This window comes from Prionailurus bengalensis, chromosome D1, assembly GCF_016509475.1.
Source record: "Prionailurus bengalensis isolate Pbe53 chromosome D1, Fcat_Pben_1.1_paternal_pri, whole genome shotgun sequence".
NCBI lineage: Eukaryota > Metazoa > Chordata > Mammalia > Carnivora > Felidae > Prionailurus > Prionailurus bengalensis.
This window is the reverse complement of record NC_057346.1, coordinates 100,206,866-100,228,161: the sequence shown is the minus strand read 5'-3', so window position 1 is coordinate 100,228,161 and position 21,296 is coordinate 100,206,866. Positions and strand designations below refer to the sequence as shown.

Genomic DNA, 21,296 nt, shown 5'->3' with positions numbered 1-21,296 from the left:
CAATTCTAGCTATGGGCTGGTGAGACTATAAGGTCAAAGAAAAGGGGAATCCGCTCCATCTGAGCAACACGTACCAGTTACCTAAACCTAAGGAATGGCAAAGAAGTCTGGAATTACTTTTGAGGCCTGCTAACTGATACTGTATTCACCGGTCTACTTTTGGTTCCCCAGAAGCGGGGCTGCAACTGAAAGGAGGAATCAGTGTGAAGAGCTGGAGGCTGGCCAGTCTTCCACCTTTTCTAGGTTCCTCCTTCATACCTTGGAGGCGGGGCCTCGCTCCCCGGAAGCGTCCGGCCACCCTGCTCTCCCACTTCCGCTCCGTCGTTGCTAGGCTACCGGGGCCCTAGCAGCAGAAAGCCGCGGCGGGCGAGTGCTGCAAGCGTGTTCTCTGGCCGCTGAGCGTTTCGGCCGCTGTCCCTGCAGTGAGGTGGCCTCCCGCCTGGCTTAGGCTCCTTTGCCCGGGGACGGGCCGGGGAGCGGAGGCGATCGCACCCTTCCCCTGCCTTTCTAGGAAATCTCCACGCCCCCGCCCCTATTCTTCGGGAAACTGCCCCTCACTTCCTTCTCCAGCACCAGAAAGCCCTGAACCCCTGGGTCCCGTTTTCGCGGGCCCACACTGCGGGCCCCTGACCTTTCTTTTCTACCCCGAGGCGACTCCGTCGCATCCCTCTACCCCCCACCCCCCATTCGCAATTCTTTCACTTTCCTGTTGCGTCCTGGTGGTGGGCATCTCCCTCCTCGGAGAGGGAAGCATGGGACCAGCAAGGGTCCAGGCGCCTCCGGAGGCAGAGGCTGGAAGACAAACCGCGCTCCCTAGTTCCTCAGGTGTGCCTCCGAGCCTCAGAGTGGGAACCAGTAGCCAGGTGCTTGTATGTGTGAGAAGCTGGGTTGGCAGGGAAGAGGGAGCGATGCGGCAGGGTTTCCTAAAATTGGCGTGAGAGCCGCGCAGGTGGAGGAGGGTGGGGGAGAATATCGGCAGTTTTTTTCAGTTGTCCTGTTCTGGTGTTTTAGCTTCTGTGTAATCAGCTGCCCTTTTGGAAATCGGGCGGGGGTTGTGGCTGGATGCCGGTGTCCCTGACTTGTCTTCAGCATAGAATGCAGAAGTAACATGTTCCCAGCACTGGAAACAGAGGTAAAGCAGGAGGTTGGTACACTCCCCTCTCCAGGAACTCCACAGAAATCCAGTACTTCTATATCAGAAGGTATATTCTGGTGGCACCTTTTTCCAGCAGGAGATCTTGATCCCCAAGATAGAATAATTTGCATGAATGTCTTTCACTCGGTTTGTTTACAGAATCCTTGGGTATACTGTCCTTTGCAACAAACACTTCTTGTGTGCCTTTTGTTAAGAGTTCAATATTACTTGAAAGGACTTTCGTGATTGAGATGACTTTTCCTTTCACAGACTCTTCCTGATCCCTATGAAGACTTTATGTACCATCATCTTCAATACTATGGCTACTTTAAAGGTAATATCTCATTCTTACCTAGCATCACCTTTTCTGCCTTCATGGAGTAAATGGTTTGATTAACTGGAAGAGTTGCACTTGGATGAACTAATGGCGAATTTTTCTAGCACTATAAGGGAAAGGTGAAGGGAAGTGAAAAGTACTTCCTTTCTCCATTGCTGTGCTGCTGTGTGTCACCTCTTTTTTTTTTTTTTTTTCAACGTTTATTTATTTTTGGGACAGAGAGAGACAGAGCATGAATGGGGGAGGGGCAGAGAGAGAGGGAGACACAGAATCGGAAACAGGCTCCAGTCTCTGAGCCATCAGCCCAGCGCCCGACGCGGGGCTCGAACTCCCGGACCGCGAGATCGTGACCTGGCTGAAGTCGGACGCTTAACCGACTGCGCCACCCAGGCGCCCCATTGAGTGTGTATACAAGAGTCTGTCTATCCTTGGGCCAATACCACCACCCTTTCTTAATTATACCATATGGCATTTAAATAGTCTTGATAATCTGGAAAGACATGTCCTCCATCTTGTCCACAAGTCTCTTGGCTGTTCTTGCCTTTTCCATTGTATTGAATCTGTAGATCAAATTTCAGAAGAAGTGAGAATTTTCTAATACTGGTTCAGCAATCTATGAATATACTCTGTTTTTTTCGTCTACATAGGTGTTGTTTAATGTCTCCCAATAAAGATTTGTAAATTCGTCATGGGACTTTGTATCGTTAGGCTACCATAAATGGTATCTTTTTAAATTTTGATTCTCTTTGTTCCTAGTATCTAGAAATAAAATTAAGTTTCAATATTGATTTTATTTCTATCAACGTTGTTAAACTTTCTTATTAACTGTTTCATTTTTAAAGTGATAATTTGTGGGGCACCTGGGTGGCTCAGTTGGTTAAGTGTCCGACTTCGGCTCAGGTTATGATCTCACAGTTCGTGGGTTTGAGCCCCACATCGGGCTCTTTGCTGACAGCTCGAAGCCTGGAGCCTGTCCCTCTCTTTTGTGTCTCCCTCTCTTTCTGCCCCTCCCCTGCGCACACTCTCTCTCTCTCAAAAATGAATAAACATTTAAAAAATAATAATAAAGTGGTAATTTGTTGAAAACTGGATTTCCAGTTAGCCAGATTCAAGAGCCCTCAAGACAAAGCAGTTTTGGGCACCTTTCTCTTTCCACTGTACCATGCTGCTTCTCAAGTCTCTCCTCACTGTAAAATGGAGAAAATGATGCTTAGCTCACGTAAGTTGGAATATGAAAGCTTTTTGGAAAATAGGACATGTTCATTGTAAAAGCCTGCCGTGGGTGATGGGTGGTGACAGAAGTAGTGGCAGGTTTGGTAGTGGTCGTGGTTTTGGTATTAACCTAGATGTTACAGGTGATGAACTAGCCTTCCAGCACCTTTGTTTAATTGTCTATTCATAGGTCACAGAGGTAGTTTACCAACCTCAGCTACACACCAGCATGTTTGGAAGAATAATCCTCGATACCTGTTGAGCGGCTCTTTTGGAGAAAGACAGGGTATGATACCAGACCCTCTGCAAAAGGAGAAGCTTCTGTGTGAGTAATAATCAGTGTCTGTGAACCCCAGAATTCAGTTGCCTTGAGCAACTCCTTCAGGTATTGAGGAGAACATGGCCTAACTCGAAAGAAGCCAGAGAAGCAGCCTCGGCCACCGTTTCCTGACATCACTCAAAAATGTTCTATCTAGATCCACTTTGGAGTATAGGTTTTAAATTAAAATACTATACCTTCTGGATTATCTTTTTCTTCAAATTGTTGGAAAATTTGTTAAGACTCTTTGGTCAAGAGGAGCACATTGATTTTTACACAGATTTGATGGATGTATTTGTTAAGGCAGTTTGCATAATAGTGGTGGAAACCAGGGAACTCTTGGTTCCAGTGGGAACCACCAGGAAACTCTTGGGTGGATCAGCCAGTTGAACCTTCCAACTTTATTTCAGGTCATGATCTCACAGTTCACGGGTTCAAGCCCCATGTCAGGCTCTGTGCTGACAGCTCAGAGCCTGGAGCCTGCTTCAGATTTTCTGTCTCTCTCTCTGCCCCTCTCCCACTCATAGTCGGTCTCTCTCTCTCTCTTTCAAAAATAAACATTAGAAAAATTTAAAAAAAAAAAGAATGGTGGAAACCAATTTCAGCTAGCTTAAGCAAAAAATAAGTTTTCACAAGGATTTTATAGGTTCCTTCTGGAATCTAAGGGCAGGTATGCAGTTGAATTTCTCCCTCAATACATATGCAACCAAAAGTCAATTCACTTTTCTTTTCCCCATATCCTCCCCTGATCCCAGTTCAAGCTGCCATCATTTCTCATTATTGAAACAGCCCCAGTACTTGGTCTCCTGAATTCTTCTCTTGTTTCATGCTAACCCCTTTCAGTCTGTTTTCCACACAGCATTATTCTTTTTTATATGCAAGTCTGATTGTGCCCTTTTTCTAGTTAAAACCTGTGAATGACACGACTCAAAAGCCATAAAATACTGTGAAGAAAGCAAAATAACAAACTGAAAAAGAAAAAGTTTGCGACAAATATGTCAAAGGATTACAGTCCTTAACATAACAGGCTCTTACAAATCAATATGTAAAAGATGACCAGATAGGAAAATGGGCAAAGACAACCAAAGCAGAAAAAGACATGAGCAAGCCTTTCCTAAAAAATACAGTCGACAGGCTTATGGAAAGATGCTCGATTTCACGTCCAATTAAAGATACAAATCAAAATGTCAAGGTACCGTTTTTTTAATTATGGGATTTGGGGAAAAAAAGCTTTTTTTAATGACACCTAGTATAATAGGTCAGGGTATGGGGGAACACTCCTCCACTGCTGTCAGGGATGTGAACAGGTAGACTATTTTAGGAAGGCAATTTGACACTACCTGGGAAATTTAGTACAGTGCATGACCCTTGACGCAGCAATTCTATTTTCAGATCTATGTCTGCGCACATCCCAGTGCCCTGAAGGCTCTTCCATTCTGTGTCCCAGGGCTCCTGACAGGGAGTAGAAAGGCAGGGGTTGAGCGAAGGAGACTCATCTGGGTGGGATGGCTTAGGAACCAGCTGATTGCCCCACACCCTTCAGTTTCCTCCTGCCCCATTTAACTGACACTCAAGATAACATTCATAAGCAATGATTGCCAGGCTCAATAGAATAAAAAACATGAATGCAAAATCAGCTGGTAGAGGCAACAATGTGAATGAGGTTTAGAGTGTAATTGATAATAGGATGTGCACCGGAACCTGTGGGTGGACTTATAGAAGTCTCCTCCTACGATAAGTTCATCTCAGCCTTACTGCTTCTGTCCACTTTGTTCACAGTAAGGGGTAGTCCTCACAGGACAATGCAGCTGTAAATGCATGATCCTTATAGTAAATTGAGAATTTCAGTGGTATTAAGGAAAAATGATCTTTAGAGCAACCAGACTCCAGACTTTTTTTCCTGTTTTGATCGTTGAAGTAAAGATCTTTTTGCATCATCTTTGTAGCAAAGTATTTTTATGCTGTTGGTTTTTTAACCAGAAAAGAACAAAGAGAAAAAGGGATGGGTTACAATACAATCTGCTTATTTAAAAAAAGAAGAAAAAATAATAAAGAAGGGCACCTAGGTGGCTCAGTCAGTTACAGTTAAGTGGTCCAACTTTGGCTCAGGTCATGATCTCATGGCTCGTGATTTGGTGCCCTACATCGGGCTCTATGCTGACAGCTTAGAGCCTGGAGCCTGCTTTGGATTCTGTGTCTCTCTCTCTGCCCCTCCCTCACTCATTCTCTGTCTGTCTCTCTCTCTCTCTCTCTCAAAAATAAATAAGCATTAAAGAAAGTAAATGAATAAAACAAAAGAAAAGGAATATATGTGTAAAGTTGCAAATTCAAATGGCAGAAAAAAAGGAAAGCTAAAAGCCCTCCGTGCCCTACTCCTGATAAAGCCATTATTGTCTTAATTCTTTTCATATATCTTCATGTATCTGTGTATTCTTGTCTTTTTAATTACTCACAGGGGATACTATACACAATACTATAATACTATAACTTTGATATTTTTTTTCCGTTTAATAATACACCTTACAGAGCTTTTTCAAATGAGCACACACACAATTTTTTACCTCATCTTTTTTTTTTTTTTTAACGTTTATTCATTTTTTGAGAGACAGAAAGAGAGCATGAGTGAAAGAGGGGCAGAGAGAGAGGGAAACACAGAATTCCAAGCAGGCTCCAGGCTCTGAGCTGTCAGCACAGAGCCTGACATGGGGTTTGAACTCACAAACCACAACCTGAGCCAAAGTTGGACGCTTAACCGACTGAGCCACTCAGGCATCCCTACCTCATCTTTTTTAAGGGCACCTACAGTATTCCACCTGATTAATATGTCATAATTTTTTTAACTTCCCTTTTGATGTTTTCGTTGTTTCCACATTTTTGTTATTTGAACATTGCTTCAGTAAGCGTCTTAGTATGTGTAGTTTTTTTTTCTTTTTAAGTTTATTTATTTATTTTGAGAGAGAGAGTGAGCAGGGGAGGGGCAGAGAGAGAAGGAAAGAGAGAGAATCCCAAGCAGGCTCCGCACCATCAGCACGGAGCCCGACATGGGGCTTGAACCTACGAGGCATGAGTTCATGACCTGAGCCAAACCAAAAGTCGGGCATTTAACCGACTGAGCCACCCAGGCGTGCCTGTATGTGTATCTTGATGAATTTTTGTGAGAAAATCTGTAAAGTAAATTCTTAGCAGTGGGATTGCTGGATCAATGGTTCTGTATTTTAAATGTTACTAGATAAACTGCCAAACTGCTTTCCAGAAAGTTTGTACTGATTTGCCCACTTGCCAGCAGGTTCTGAGAGTACCTGTTTACTTAACACCTGTGCCAGAATGAATGTGAAAACACATAAATGCTTTTTGTGTCTGTTAGGTTAAAAAAGTAGTATTTCCTTGTCATAGTGGTTTACATTTCTTGATGTAACGCTGAGCAGCTTTACCATCTTTTCAAATGTTTATGATCCCCCCTCCCCTCATTAAACTAGGGAAAAAATTAAGAGACAGAAAAAACAGGGCCCTGAAATTAAAAAGAAAAAATTTTAGAGAAAGAAAAGAAAAAAGGAAGGAAAACTGGGGCCCTAAATGGGGGTGGAGGATGGAAAGGGATAGGGAAAGAGGGAAGAAAAAAGAAAGTCACAGATCCCTAGGACAAACCATACCTCCTTCTTCCTCTTTCTAGGGCCCACCTGTACATCTTCACCTGTGCATAGACAGATAGAAGCTGTGAGCAGAGGTATTCCATGTCCTTCCAGACCCGAAAACTCATGCTGCTGCTTTACAGAAATATGTCTTCACTCCCTGCTCTCCCCTCCAGATCTGACACTCACCACACCCAGGAGCTTTTGGCCTTTCCTTCCCCCTCTCCTTGCCTTTCTTTGCCTTCTTCCTCTCATTTCTCTTCTTTTTCTCCGTCCTGGGAGCCTCTTTTCCTCCTTTCTTTCTCATTCTTTTTCCCAAGAGCTCATCTTTCTCTCCTGCCCCTGCTCACTCCTCTTCGTTAGTTTCTGTGTCCTCCCAACCATTCTATTTTGAATTTGAAAGTTAATTTGTAGATTATTTCTACAAATTAGTTAATAGTTATTAGTGTTGTTAATAAAGTCTTACGTACTTTTCTCTAAAACGCTAACGGATGAAATGCAGTTTCCTCTTTTGCCTCTCTCTAAGCAAAAATAATATGACATAATTTGATTTAAAAAACAAAAATGTTTCTTCTAACTTACTCTAAACCTTTACATTTAAATATTTAATGTCCATCAACTGATGAATGGATAAAGAAATTGTGGTTTATATACACAATGGAATATTACGTGGCAATGAGAAAAAATGAAATATGGCCTTTTGTAGCAACGTGGATGGAACTGGAGAGTGTGTTGCTAAGTGAAATAAGCCATACAGAGAAAGACAGATACCATATGGTTTCACTCTTATGTGGATCCTGAGAAACTGAACAGGAACCCATGGGGGAGGGGAAGGAAAAAAAAAAAAAAGAGGTTAGAATGGGAGAGAGCCAAAGCATAAGAGACTGTTAAAAACTGAGAACAAACTGAGGGTTGATGGGGGGTGGGAGGGAGGAGAGGGTGGGTGATGGGTATTGAGGAGGGCACCTTTTGGGATGAGCACTGGGTGTTGTATGGAAACCAATTTGTCAATAAATTTCAGAAAAAAATAAATAAATAAATAAATATTTAATAGACTGTGTAGAATTTTAATAATGTAGAATTTTAACTTTGCATAATGTCAATGCTGTCGTCTTGGACTAAATCTCCTTCTTGAAGGAGACACCTGTCTTAGGATTGTGCACCTGTGCTCATATTTTAATACAGTGCTTCAAGTTACTTGGTTGTCACAGTTGAGCTGTAAAGTCCTCAAGGAGAAAAGGAAAGCTGTTCACTCATTCCCTTTCTCTCTGCAGATTCTCTTATGCTTAGTTCACCACTTCTTAAGAGCAGGCAGCTTCTTCATGATGAATTTGGTGAAGTCAACCCATGTCTTCGAGAACCCCGAGATCTCTTTACCTTCTTCTCTAGCAGCGGGCCTCTGCAGGCTCCAAGGTGGCCAATAGAATGTGAGGTCATCAAGGAAAACCTTCATCATATTGGTAATGTGACTTCTGTGTCGCGGTGCTGTCCTGACAGACATTATTATGAGAACATATTAAGTCCAGCATACTGAACTACAAGGCAGGACAGATTCAACATCTGTTAGCTCATCCTGAAATGATTAAGCCCTGGGAAACTGATATACACTGGTCAAAGTAAAAGTTACACTAATGTGTAAGCTCAAATGCTTCAGGGTTTATTGGAATGGAGGGATACCTTTCCAGAGGCCGAAATATATCAGTACTTACATCTGCCTCAGTATTAATATGCTTGAGTTTTAGGAATTGTATTTTTTTTTTGACTCAAAATCACATGATGTAACATTTTTTTTTTTTTACTTTTTTTAACTATTAGAATTTATTTATTAAATGTTTTTTATGTCATCTTTAGATATTTTCTATTATGATCTTTTCATTTGTTTATTTTATTTCATTTTATTATTATTATTTTTTAATTTACATCCAAGTTAGTTAGCATATAGTACAACAATGATTTCAGGAGTAGATTCCTTAGTGCCCCTTACCCATTTAGCCCATCCCTCCTCCCAGAATCCCTCCAGTGACCTTCTGTTTGTTCTCCATATTTAAGAGTCTCTTAGGTTTTTGTGCCCCTCCCTGTTGTTGTATTATTTTTGTTTCCCTTCCCTTATGTTCATCTGTTTTGTCTCTTAAAGCCCTCATATGAGTGAAGTCATAATGATATTTGTCTTTCTCTGACTAATTTCACTTAGCATAATACCCTCCAGTTCCATCCTCATAGTTGCAAATGGCAAGATTTCATTCTTTTTGATTGCCAAGGAATATTCCATTGTATATATATACCACATCTTCTTTATCCATTCGTCCATTGATGGACATTTGGGCTCTTTCCATACTTTGGCTATTGTTGATAGTGCTGCTATAAACATGGGGGTGCATGTGCCCCTTTGAAACAGCGTACCTGTATTCCTTGGATAAATACCTAGTAGTGCAATTGCTGGGTCGTAGGGTAGTTCTATTTTTAATTTTTTGAGGAACCTCCATACTGTTTTCCAGAGTGGCTCCACCAGCTTGCATTCCCACCAGCAATGCAAAAGAGATCCTCTTTCTCCGCACCCTCGCCAACATCTGTTGTTGCCTGAGTTGTTCATGTTAGCCTTCTGACAGGTGTGAGGTGATATCTCATTGTGGTTTGTTTTGTATTTCCCTGATGATGAATGATGTTGAGCATTTTGTCTTGTGTCAGTTGGCTATCTGGATGTCTTCTTTGGAGAAGTGTCTATTCATGTGTTTTGTCCATTTCTTCACTGGATTCTTTGTTGGGTGTTGAGTTTGATAAGTTCTTTATAGATTTTGGATACTAACCCTTTATCTGATAGGTCATTTGCAAATATCTTCTCCCATTCCATCGGTTGCCTTTTATTTTTGCTGATTGTTTCTTTTGCTGTGCAGAAGCTTTTTTATTTTGATGAGGTCCCAATAGTTCATTTTTGCTTTTGTTTCCCTTGCCTCTGGAGACATGTTGAGTAAGAAGTTGCTGCGGCCGAGGTCAAAGAGGTTTTTGCCTGCTTTCTCCTCAAGGATTTTGATGGCTTCCTGTCTTACATTGAGGTCTTTCATCCATTTTGAGTTTATTTTTGTGTGTGGTGTAAGAAAGTGGTCCAGGTTCATTCTTCTGCATGTCACTGTCCAGTTTTCCCAGCACCACTTGCTGAAGAGACTGTCTTTATTCCATCAGATATTCTTTCCTGCTTTGTCAAAGATTAGTTGGCCATACGTTTGTGGGTCCATTTCTGGGTTCTCTATTCCATTCCATTGATCTGAGTGTCTGTTTTTGTGCCATAGAAGTTGTATTTTTACTAGCCTTGGTATAGCTGATGAACACTATACATACCAGAACATAGTTTTTACTGTTGTTTTGTTGTTGTTGTTGTTGTTGTTGTTGTTAGATTTTTTTTTGTTGGTTTTTTTTTAAGTAGGGTTAAACCCAGTGTGCAGCCCAGTGCGGGGTTTGAACTCACGATCCTGAAGATCAAGACCTGAGTTGAGATCAAGAGTCAGACAGACACTTAGCTGACGGAGCCACACAAGCGCCCCAGTTTTGGCTGTTTTGGTTTTTTTTAGAGAGAAAGAGAGGTAGGGTGCAAGTGAGAGAGGGGCAGAGAGAGAATCCCAGGAGGGGCAGAGAAAGAGAGGGAGAGAGAGAAAGAGAAGCAGGGCTCATGCTCGCCTGAAGCAGGGCTTGTGCTCACACGAAGTGGGACTAGAGCTCACCTGATGTGGGAATCAAACTCATGAACCCCGAGATCGTGACCTGAGCCAAAAGTCAGATGTGTGACCATTAGGCCACACAGGTGTCCCAGTTTTGACTGTTTTTAATTGTATTTTGAGTTTATTGGAGTGTTTTTGTGGAAATGGTGGAGACTAGTTTTGTGAGATTGCTGGTCATACGTTTGAGCTCTTGGTGCAAATACAATCTTCAGCATTCATTATGTGAGGGTTTCAGAAGTGGGTTGCATTGAAGTGGAGACTTTTCTAATGGCTGGGATGCCTACGTCTATCAAACATTATGTCTCTGCTTTAGACTGCTAGATAAACAACTGGATGTTTCTTATTCTCACACTTCCCTCTTATAATATTCATTCAATATATATTTAATAAGCATCTGCCATCTGCTAAGTGCAGTGCTTGGTGTTACAGATATAATGATAAACAAATGGAGACACCGAGAGTTCACATACTGGTGGGGTTGTTGAAGATACAACCAGGCAATTTCTTAGAGTTTAGTCCCTCTGGGAACGCTTAACACCAGCTTGGAAGATTAGGGAGGGTTTCCCAGAGGAGATGACACATATACTGAGATCTGAAGGATGATAAGTTACAAGTAATCCTCCTGAGAAGGTCAAAGAAAATATTCTAGTTAGAGGACATAGAAGAAGAGCATGGCATGTTTGAGCAACCATGGAGCATTGAGCATGAAAGACAGGAGATAAAGCTGAAAATAGAGGGAACTTCTCAGTGTCTTAACTGGGCACAGGATTCTGCTCTTAAGGTGTTTGGAAATGGAGGGTGAATTTTGAGTTCGTATAATAGCTGAGAAGTCCTAAGATCAATTTTTAGATAAAAGTCTTAGTTGATGTGGCTGAACAATAGGATTTTGCTTTTCTCTGTATAAAATAAGCAAAGAAAATTCCTGTGAGGATTTTGGATGCAGTTCCAAGAGGGGGAAAAGGTGGGAAACTGGAATTAAATAACCACGTTATTGCAGTGGTAATCCACAAAAGCACTAGATTTTTATTTATTTTTTTAAGTACTATGCCCAACGTGGAGCTTGAATCCAGAATCCCAAGATCAAGAGTTGCACCCCAGCACTAGATATTTTAAAAGGCAATTCTTTTTAATTTCAAGGAAATTTGATAACAAGCACCTTATTGTTTAAACCAAATTGACACCCTCATCATTTCCCATCTCTTTAAAGATAAGAAATTAGCATTGTTTTTTTTTTAATTTTTTAATGTTTTATTTTATTTTTGAAAGACAGAGCACAAGTAGGGGAGGGGTACAGAGAAAGGGAGACACAGAATCTGAAGCAGGCTCCAGGCTCCAAGCTGTCAGCAAGAGCCCGACGCGGGGCTCAAACTCACGAACCGTGAAATCATGGCCCTGAGCTAAAGTCAGACACTCAACTGACTGAGCCACCCAAGTGGCCCAAGCATTGTTTTTTAATGAGTTGCATCTTTATTATTTATTTTGTCTTTATTTTTTTATATTTAGTCAGAAGATAATATTAGAACCAGTAAAGAACTGTAGGGGTTTTTTTTTCATGTTTATTTTTGAGAGAGCACGCATGTGAGTTGAGGAAGGGCAGAGAGAGAGAGGAAAACAGAGGATCTGAAGGAGGTTCTGTGCTGTCAACCCAGAGCCCAGTGTGGGGCTTGAAATCATGAACCCTGAGATCATGACCTGAGCCAAAGTCAGATGCTTAACTGACTGAGCCACCCAGGTTCCCTAAGAACAGAAGTTTTAAGCACAGATTTTGGAGTGATTCCAATGAGGTTCTAGGCCCAGATCTGCCACTTACTAGCTGTATGACCTTGAGCTCATTTTTTTTTTTCATTCAAATTTATTTAAACTGAAAAAAAAAAACTGGTTACCCATTTCTCCCGTCTACCTCTGGCAACCACCAATGAGCTTATTTCTTTGGTTTTGTTGTTTGTTTTGTTTTTTAAATCCAATATGTAAGAGAGATCACACGGTATTTGTCTTTCTCTGTCTGACTTATTTCACTTACCACAATGTCCTCAAGGTCTGTACATGTTGCAAATGACAAGATTTCATTCCTTTTTTATGGATGAATAATATGTCATTGTGTATTTGTACCACAATTTCTTTGTCCATTCATTCATCAATGAACACTTAGGTTATTTCCATATCTTGGCTATTATAAATAATGCTGCAGTGAACATGGGGGTGCCCTTATGTTTTTGAGTTAGTGTTTTCATTTTCTTTGGATAAATACCCAGAAGTAGAATTTCTGGATCATATGGTAGTTTTATTTTACAATTTTTTTAAAGTTTTTTTTTTTTTTTTTTTTTTTTTTTTTTAAGACAGCGAGAGAGGGGCGCCTGGGTGGCGCAGTCGGTTAAGCGTCCGACTTCAGCCAGGTCACGATCTCGCAGCCCGGGAGTTCGAGCCCCGCGTCAGGCTCTGGGCTGATGGCTCAGAGCCTGGAGCCTGTTTCTGATTCTGTGTCTCCCTCTCTCTCTGCCCCTCCCCCGTTCATGCTCTGTCTCCCTCTGTCCCAAAAATAAATAAATGTTGAAAAAAAAAAATTTAAGACAGCGAGAGAGAGCACAAGGAAGAACAAGTGGCGGGGCGGGGGGGGGGGGGCAGAGACTGAGGGAGAGAGAGAATCCCAAGCAGGTCCTGCATTGCCAGTGCAGAGCCCTACACAGGGCTCAAACTCAAGAACCATGAGATCATGACCTGAGCCAAAATCAAGAGTCAGATGCTTAACCGACTGAGCCACTCCTATTTTATAATTTTTTTTGAGGAACCTCCATACTATTTTCCATAGTGGCTGTACCAATTTACATGCCCCGCCAACAATAGGGTTCCCTTTGCTCCACATCCTCGCTAACATTTGTTATTTCTAGTCTTTTTGATGATAGCTATCCTAACTGGTATGAGGTGATTTTCATTGTAGTTTTGATTTGCATTTCCCTAATGATTATGATGTAGAGCATTTTTTCATGGCTCTGTTGGCCATCTGTATGTCTTCTTTGGAAAAATGTCTATTCAGATCCTCTGCCCATTTTTTAATTGGAATGCTTGTTTGTTTGCTATGAAGGTGTATGAATCCTTTATATATTTTGGATAGTAGCCTCTTATCAGATATATTATTTGCAAATATTTTTTCCCATTCACTGGGTTGCCTTTTCATTTTGTTAATGATTTCCTTTGCTGCACAGAAACTTTTTAATTTGATGCAGTCCCACTTGTTTATTTTTGCTTTTGCTGCTTTTGCTTTTAGTGTCAGATTTAAAAAATCATCACCAAGGGGCACCTGGCTGGCTCAGTCAGTAGAGCATGTGACTCTTGATCTTAGGGTTGTGAGTTCAACCCCACATTGGGCATGGAGCCTACCTAAAAAAAATCATCACCAAGACCAGTGCCCAGCAGCTTACTGCCTATGTTTTCTTCTAGGAGTTTTATGGTTTCAGGTCTTAAATTCAAGTCTTTAATCCATTTTGAGTTTAATTTTTTGTATGGTGTCAGACAGTGTTCCAGTTTCATTCTTTTGCATGTGACTGTCCAGTTTTCCCAACACCCTTTATTGAAGACACTGTCCTTCCTCCTCATCATATATTCTTGGCTCCTTTGTCATCAATTAATGGACCATGTATATGTGGATTTACTTCTGGGCTGTCTATTCTGTTCCATTGATATATGTGTCTGATTTTATGCTAATACCATACTGTTTTAACTACTGTAGCTTTATAATATAGTTTGAAATCAGGGAGCATGAAGTCTTTATCTAGCTTTGTTCTTCTCTCAAGATTGCTCTGGCTACTCAGGGTCTTTATGGTTCCATAGAACTTTTAGGATTCTTTGGTCTATTTCTGTGAAAAAATGCCATTAGAATTTTTATAGTGACTGCATTGAATCTGTATATTGATTTGGGTAGTATGGACATTTAAAAATATTCTTCAAATACGTGAGCATGAATATCTTCTAATGTATTTGTGTCTTCTATTTCTTTCATTAATGTCTTACAGTTTTGAATATACAGGTCTTTCACCTCCTTAGTTAAATTTATTCCTAGGTATTTTATTCTTTTTGATACAGTTGTAAATGGGATTGTTTTCTTAATTTCTTTCTGATAGTTCATTACTAGTGTATAAACGTGCAACATGTTTTTGTATTGATTGTAGTGATTTTGTATTCTGTATATTTACTGAATTTATTTATTAGTTCTAGCAGTTTTTTGATGAAGTTTTTACTATTTGGGGGAGTTTTTGAGAGAGAGAGAGAGAGAGAGAGAGAGAGAGAGAGAGACAGGCATATGAAGAGGGAGAGAGAGAATCTTAAACAGGCTCCACACCCAGCACAGAGCTCAACGCAGGGCTCAGTCTCATGGCCCTGGGATCATGACCTGAACCAAAATCAAGAGTGGGACGCTTAACCAACTAAGCCACCCAGGTGCCCCTTTAGTGTTTTTTATGTACAGTATCATGTCATCTGCAAATAGTAACAGTTTGACAGTTTTACTTTCCTTTCCAATTTGGATGCCTTTTATTTATTTATTTTTCCTTGCCTGATTACTTCAGCAAGAACTTTCAGTACTATGTTGAGGAAAAATGACGAGTCAGCATCTTTGCCTTTGCCTGATCTTAGAAGAAAAGCTTTCAACTTTTCACATTTGAGTATGGTTTTAGCTGTGGACTTGTCATATATGGCCTTTATTATGTTGAGGCTCCCTCTATACCCACTGTGTTGAGTTTTTATCATAAATGGATGTTGAATTTAGCCAAATGGTTTTTCTGCATCCGCCAAGATGATTGATGATTGTTATCCTTCATTTTGTTAATGTGGTGTATCACATTATCTAATTTGCAGATGTTGAACCATCTTTGCATCCCTGGAATAAATCCCACTTGATCAATGTATATGATCCTTTTAATGTATTATTGAATTTCATTTGTGTCTTTATATGCTGTTGGCTTTCATCAATGGCTACTGTAGTTAAAATGATACTGAGAGTTGCCCAAGTCACATACGAGAAATCTTTTAGAATTGAGTGTTACTGAAAAAGCTTTGTTTCTTCTGAAATAGTTGATATACTTGTTCCTCTATGGTAATATAAATTATGTAGCTGATCATATTTTCCTGCCTTTAAAAAGAACTTTTGGGCACCTGGCTGGCTTAGTCAGTAGAGTACGTGACTCTTGATCTCAGTGTTGTAAATTTGAGCCCCGTGTTGGGTGTAGAGATTACTTAAAAATACAGTCTTAAAAATAATTGCCAAAGAGAAAGAAGCTCAGGGCCAAATTTTGAAGAGTTGTTAGAGCAACTATAGATCAACTATATTGACCGTTCTGGCTTATTTTTAAGTCTTCTATTTAAAGTTTATATTTTGGGGCGCCTGGGTGGCTCAGTCGGTTAAGTAGCCGACTTCGGCTCAGGTCATGATCTCACAGACTGTGAGTTCGAGCCCCGCGTCAGGCTCTGTGCTGACAGCTCAGAGCCTGGAGCCTGTTTCAGATTCTATGTCTCCCTCTTTCTGACCCTCCCTTGTTCATGCTCTGTCTCTCTCTGTCTCAAAAATAAATAAACGTTAAAAAAAAAAATTTTTTTTAAAAAGCTTATATTTTTGTTGTATATGCTTTTTGTTAAAAATCTCCTCATAATCTTTATGGAAAGAAGCAAGACATAATTTACAAACAAACTGAAGACTTACTATGAGAATTTGGTTTGATTCAACCAGACTAACCACATGAATAATAATTATTATATATAATTTTACATTAGTTCTGGATAAAATACTTTTATGTTGCTTCTTATTTTGTACATTTTTAATGTTTTCTTTCAGAGTGGGTTCCACCTCAACCAGAATATTTCTATCAACCTACAGGAAATGAAAAGTTACCAGAAATTGTAGGAGAAGAAAAAGGCACAGTTGTCTTTCAATTAGATTCAGGTATTGTTATTACACTGAACAGTCAGTGATAATCATGACAATATTGTAATAAACATATTTTCTATAATAACAGTTATTTTAACAAACTATAGTTTAGTGATAAACAAACTGTCCTTCCAGACCAGCCTGAATAGGAGCCGTGATATTAATGGCTAATCAGATTTAAAATTTCAGTTGTTTTTTGGGGCACCTGGGTGGCTCAGTAGGTTGAGCGACTGACTTCGGCTCAGGCCATGATCTCACGGTTTGTGAGTTTGAGCCCTGCATCGGGGGCTGTGCTGACAGCTCGGAGTCTGGAGCCTGCTTCAGATTCTGTGTCTCCCTCTCTCTCTGCCCCTCCCCCATTCATGCTCTGTCTGTCTCAGAAATAAATAAACATTTAAAAAAATATTAAAAATAAATAAATAATAAAATAAAATTTCAGTTGTTTTTTAAAATGACAGTACCTTTTTCTTAATAGTTCTAAGCCCATTTTAGAGGTTCTTCTGTATTGGGGAGCCTGGGTGGCTTAGTCGGTTGAGCTTCCGACTTCAGCTCAGGTCATGACCTCACAGTCTATGAGTTTAAGCCCCACGTCGGGCTCTGTGCTGACAGCTTGGAGCCTGGAGCCTGCTTCTGATTCTGTGTCTTCCTCTTTCTCTGCCCCTCCCCCACTCATGCTCTGTCTTTTTCTGTCTCAGAAATAAATAAACATTAAAAAAATAAATTTAAAGGTTCTCCTGTGTCACTCCACTTCCTAGAAATCAGATATTGGATATTCGGGGGAACTTGCTCTTCTTTTCTCCATCTCTGTGTTTTAGTGAGTTCTTTGTAGTATGTGCATATAACTCTCATTTACCATGTGGTTTAATTGATTTCCATTAATTTGCAGCCTTCCTGTAGGTAGAATCCATCTCTCTCTTTTAATGTTTATTTTATTTTGAGAGAGAGAAAGAGAGCGCAATTGCGAGCAAGGGAAGGGCAGAGAGGGAGAGAGAGAATTCCAAGCAAGCTGTACACTCAGCACGGTGCCTGACACGGGGCTCAATCCCACAACCATGAGGTCATGACCTGAGCTAAAATCAAGAGTCAGACACTTAACCAACTGAGCCACCCAGGGGCTCCTAGAAAATATTTTTAGGGGCACCTGGCTCAGTTGGTAAAGCATCTGACTGTTGATCTCAGCACAGGTCTTGACCTTGGGATCGTGAGTTCACACCCTGTGTTGGACTCCTTGCTGGGCATGGAGCCTACTTAAAAAAGAAAAAAAAGAATGAAATTTGGGAAATATACAAATACTCAGAAATTAAATCGCATATATATATATTTTTTAACATTTGTTTATTTTTGATAGAGAGAGACAGAGTGTGAGCGGGAGAGGGGCAGAGAAAGATGGAGACACAGAACCTGAAGCAGGCTCCAGGCTCTGAGCTATCAGCACAGAGCCCCATGTGGGGCTCGAACTCATGGACTTCGAGATCATGACCTGAGCCGAAGTCAGATGCTCAACTGACTGAGCCACCCAGGTGCCCCTAAGCAGCACATTTCTAAGTAACCCATGAATTAAAGAAATCATAAGAGATGAATATTTTGAGCTGAGTAAAAATAAAACAACATATCAAAATTTATGGGATGCAGTTAAAGTACTGCAAGGTAAACCTATGGCTTCAAATGCCTATATTTGAAAGGAAGAAAGAGCTCCAATTAATTACCTAAGCTTTCATATTAATAAATTTGAATAATAAGCACAAACTAAGTCCAAAGCAACCAGAAGGAACGATATAATAAAGATAAGGATGGAAATCAGTGAAACAGAAAATAGGAAAACAATGTGGAAAATCAAGCCAAAAGTTGGTTCTTTGGAAACCTCAACAAAACTGACAAAACTTTAGCTAGACCAACCATGAAAAAAGAGGAAGGAAACACACACAAAAAAAGAATTACAAGTTACAACTTATTGCCAAGAAATTAAACAACATAGATGAATAGGAAAAATTGTTAGACACAACTGACTCAGGAAGAAATTTTAAAAATCTGAATAGATGAAAACAAAGAAATTGAGTTAGTAATTAAAAATCTTTGTGCAAAGAAATTCCTTGCCCAGATGACAGGGTTTGTTTGAATTATATCAAACATTTAAAGGTGAAATAGTACTAGTCCTTCATCAGCTCTGAAAACAGTAACAGGAGGAAACATTTCTAACTATTTGTGAAGCCAATATTCAAAATTAGACAAAGACATCACAGAAAAGCCATATTCCTTAAGAATATAAATGCAATGTTTTGATGATTTTTTTTTCTATCCAGGTTCATAACTGTGGAGACTTAGATAATAAGTATTTTAAAAATGAGGACCTCTAAAAAAAATAAATAAGTAAATAAAAATAAATAAGTAAAATCAGGATCCCTAATAATCATCTTTAGGGCAGAAATGTTTCCTTGCTGATGGAGGCTAAGGACATTTTACTCTTTTCATTGTCAGCGCAATGATTGCAGGTTGCCTTCAAAATCTTGATAATTCACTGTGGCTCCTAACGTTCTAGAATCATAGAGGTGGAAGGCACACTGTGTTCTCTCCTTCCCTCTCCACCTTCCTTCCACAATACTGGGCTCCACTATGGGTATCAGTAGCAAACATTTATTAAGCAGTTACTATGCACTGCTATTTTTTCTGCATGCAGTCTTAAAAATCTCTTATCTTGTAAATGAGAGATGAGGTAAAATCAGGAAAAGAAGAGGTAAAGAAAAAGATTTTTAAATAAAGAAAATAATCTGTTGCTTAAAAAAAAAGAATATAAATGCAAACATCCTCAACCAAATATCAGTAAACCAATTCCAACAGCATATTAAAGGATTATACAGCATGACCAGGGAGGATTTGTTCCAGGAATGCAAGGATGGTTCAGGCTAAAAACCATACACCAATGTGGCACACCACATTAGAACAAAGGGAAGAACACGATCCTCTCAAGTGATGCAGAAAAAGCATACGAACATTCAAAAAACTAGGAATAGAAGAAAATTCCTCTGCTTGAAAAAGGTTATGGAGGGGCGCCTGGGTGGCTCAGTCGGTTGAGCGCCGACTTCGGCTCAGGTCACGATCTCGCGGTCCGTGAGTTCGAGCCCCGCATCGGGCCCCTGTGCTGACAGCTCAGAGCCCGGAGCCTGTTTCAGATTCTGTGTCTCCCTCTCGCTGACCCTCCCCCGTTCATGCTCTGTCTCTCTCTGTCTCAAAAATAAATAAACGTTAAAAAAAAAATTTTTTTAAAAAAAAAAAGAAAAAGGTTATGGAAAGGATGAATCAACTTCACATTCACTAAAATAGCTATAATAAAGGCAATAACAGGTGATGGGTAGGATGTGAAGCAGGTTGTAATAGAAACATTTAAGACAGAAAGGACATAAGGGCACCTGGCTAGTTCAGTTGGTAAAGCATGCTAGATCATGCGACTCTTGATCTCAGGGTTATGAATTCAAGCCCACATTAGGGGTAGAGTTTACTTAAAAAAAGAAAAAGAAAGGAGATATAATGTTCAAGAGCAATGAGTCAAGAAAAGTTAATAGGAACCCTCCCAAGGATGAGGAATTAAGTTTTAAATTCATAATCTCAGAATGTGAAGTTAGTTATAGGGAGGGACATGGCGAGCTAGAGAAGCTTTCAATAAGGGCATCCTTCGTCATCACCAAAAATCATCTGATGCTTATTGTATATATAGGTACCAGAGTTAATTAGAAGGGTTTTTTTTTTAATTTATTTATTTTGAGAGAGAGATAGACCACGAGCAGGGGAGGGGCAGAGAGAGAGGAAGAGAGAATTGCAAGCAGGCTCTGCACTGCCAGCATGGAGCTCAATGTGGGGCTCAAACCCACGAATCATGAGATCATGACCTGAGCTGAAGTCAGACGCTTAACCGACTGAGTCACCCAGGTGCCCCTAGAACTTTTTAAAAGGGGTTATCTGAGATTGGGAAATGTTGTATTCAAGAAATAGCAAGAAAAATATTCTCACAATTTGAAAATCAGTATTTGCTATACAGTAATGATCAGAAAGGAAATCAATTTTATTGGAGGAGGAATATGTACCAAGTTTAGTTAGTAGAAATAAAATGTGTTAAGTCAATGAAATCAGGGTAGGCTTCTAGAGAAAAAACCAGAACTAGGGGGGAGGGACCGCAGTGTTCACATTTCCACAACTGGAAAAATGAAATGAACCGATTCTAGCAGGTGGCCCAACTTCGAAGTAATTTCATATGCTCTGCTCCCAGTTGCCTTGATTATGAGTGCTTGTGTTAGTAATACCGTGTTGGGAAAAGCTACATGTGGGGAAGTGAGTGAGGTGAAGCAACTTACAGTCTCCCTAGCTCCACCTATGGAGAGTCTGAGAAGGAGTTTGGGAGACATTAAAGTATAAGGTCTTAAGTGGATAGACTTCAGTCATAAATAATGGAGGATGTACTGCTCCTGGAACCTCAAGAAAGTATGGGGCTTTTTTTTTTTTTTTAAGATTTCATTTTTAAGTGGGGAGCCTGGGTGGCTCAGTTGGTTAAGTGTCTGACGTCAGCTCAGGTCATGATTTCACAGTTTGTGAGTTCCAGCCCTGTGTCGGACTCTGTGCTGACAACTCAGAGCCTGGAGCCTCTTCAGATTCTGTCTCTGTTTCTCTCTGCCCCTCCCCCTGCTCATGCACTCTCTCACTCTCGCCCTCAAATATAAATAAACATTAAAAAAAAGAAGAAAAGGATTTCATTTTTAAGTAATGTCTATACCCAAAGTGGGGCTTGAACTTCACAACCCCGAGAACAAGAGTTGCATGTTCAACCAACTGAGCCTGCCAGGTGCCCCAAAAGTCTTGGGTACTAGAAGTCTATTTTACCTCTTGTTGACCTGGTGGTAGTCATTTTCAACAAACTCCTTGACCTTGAATTCAATTGCTTTACCTGTTCTATTCAGAGATGTTTTCTGCCTACAAGCAACCCCTAGGGCTGAGAGCTCACTCTCCTGAGGGCAACTTTTGTGAATTTTCCTTATTGTCCTGTTAAAGCGCAGT

General features: G+C 40.3%; 1 protein-coding gene across 5 annotated transcripts in view; it reads left to right on the top strand.

The window, feature by feature from the left end:
• The first annotated feature begins 296 nt into the window (after window positions 1-296).
• Window positions 297-21,296, top strand: part of AGBL2 (AGBL carboxypeptidase 2) — a 46,853-nt gene continuing 25,853 nt past the window's right edge. For 4 of the 5 annotated variants that reach the window (XM_043582507.1, XM_043582505.1, XM_043582511.1 and 1 more), the window contains exons 1-7: window positions 297-825; window positions 1,012-1,144; window positions 1,406-1,469; window positions 2,875-3,009; window positions 6,674-6,727; window positions 7,907-8,092; window positions 16,164-16,271. In XM_043582507.1, coding sequence (XP_043438442.1) covers window positions 1,109-1,144; window positions 1,406-1,469; window positions 2,875-3,009; window positions 6,674-6,727; window positions 7,907-8,092; window positions 16,164-16,271 — 583 coding nt within the window. In that variant the 5' untranslated portion in view covers window positions 297-825; window positions 1,012-1,108. The remainder of the gene's footprint in view (window positions 826-1,011; window positions 1,145-1,405; window positions 1,470-2,874; window positions 3,010-6,673; window positions 6,728-7,906; window positions 8,093-16,163; window positions 16,272-21,296) is intronic. The other variant, XM_043582506.1, reaches the window with a different exon arrangement.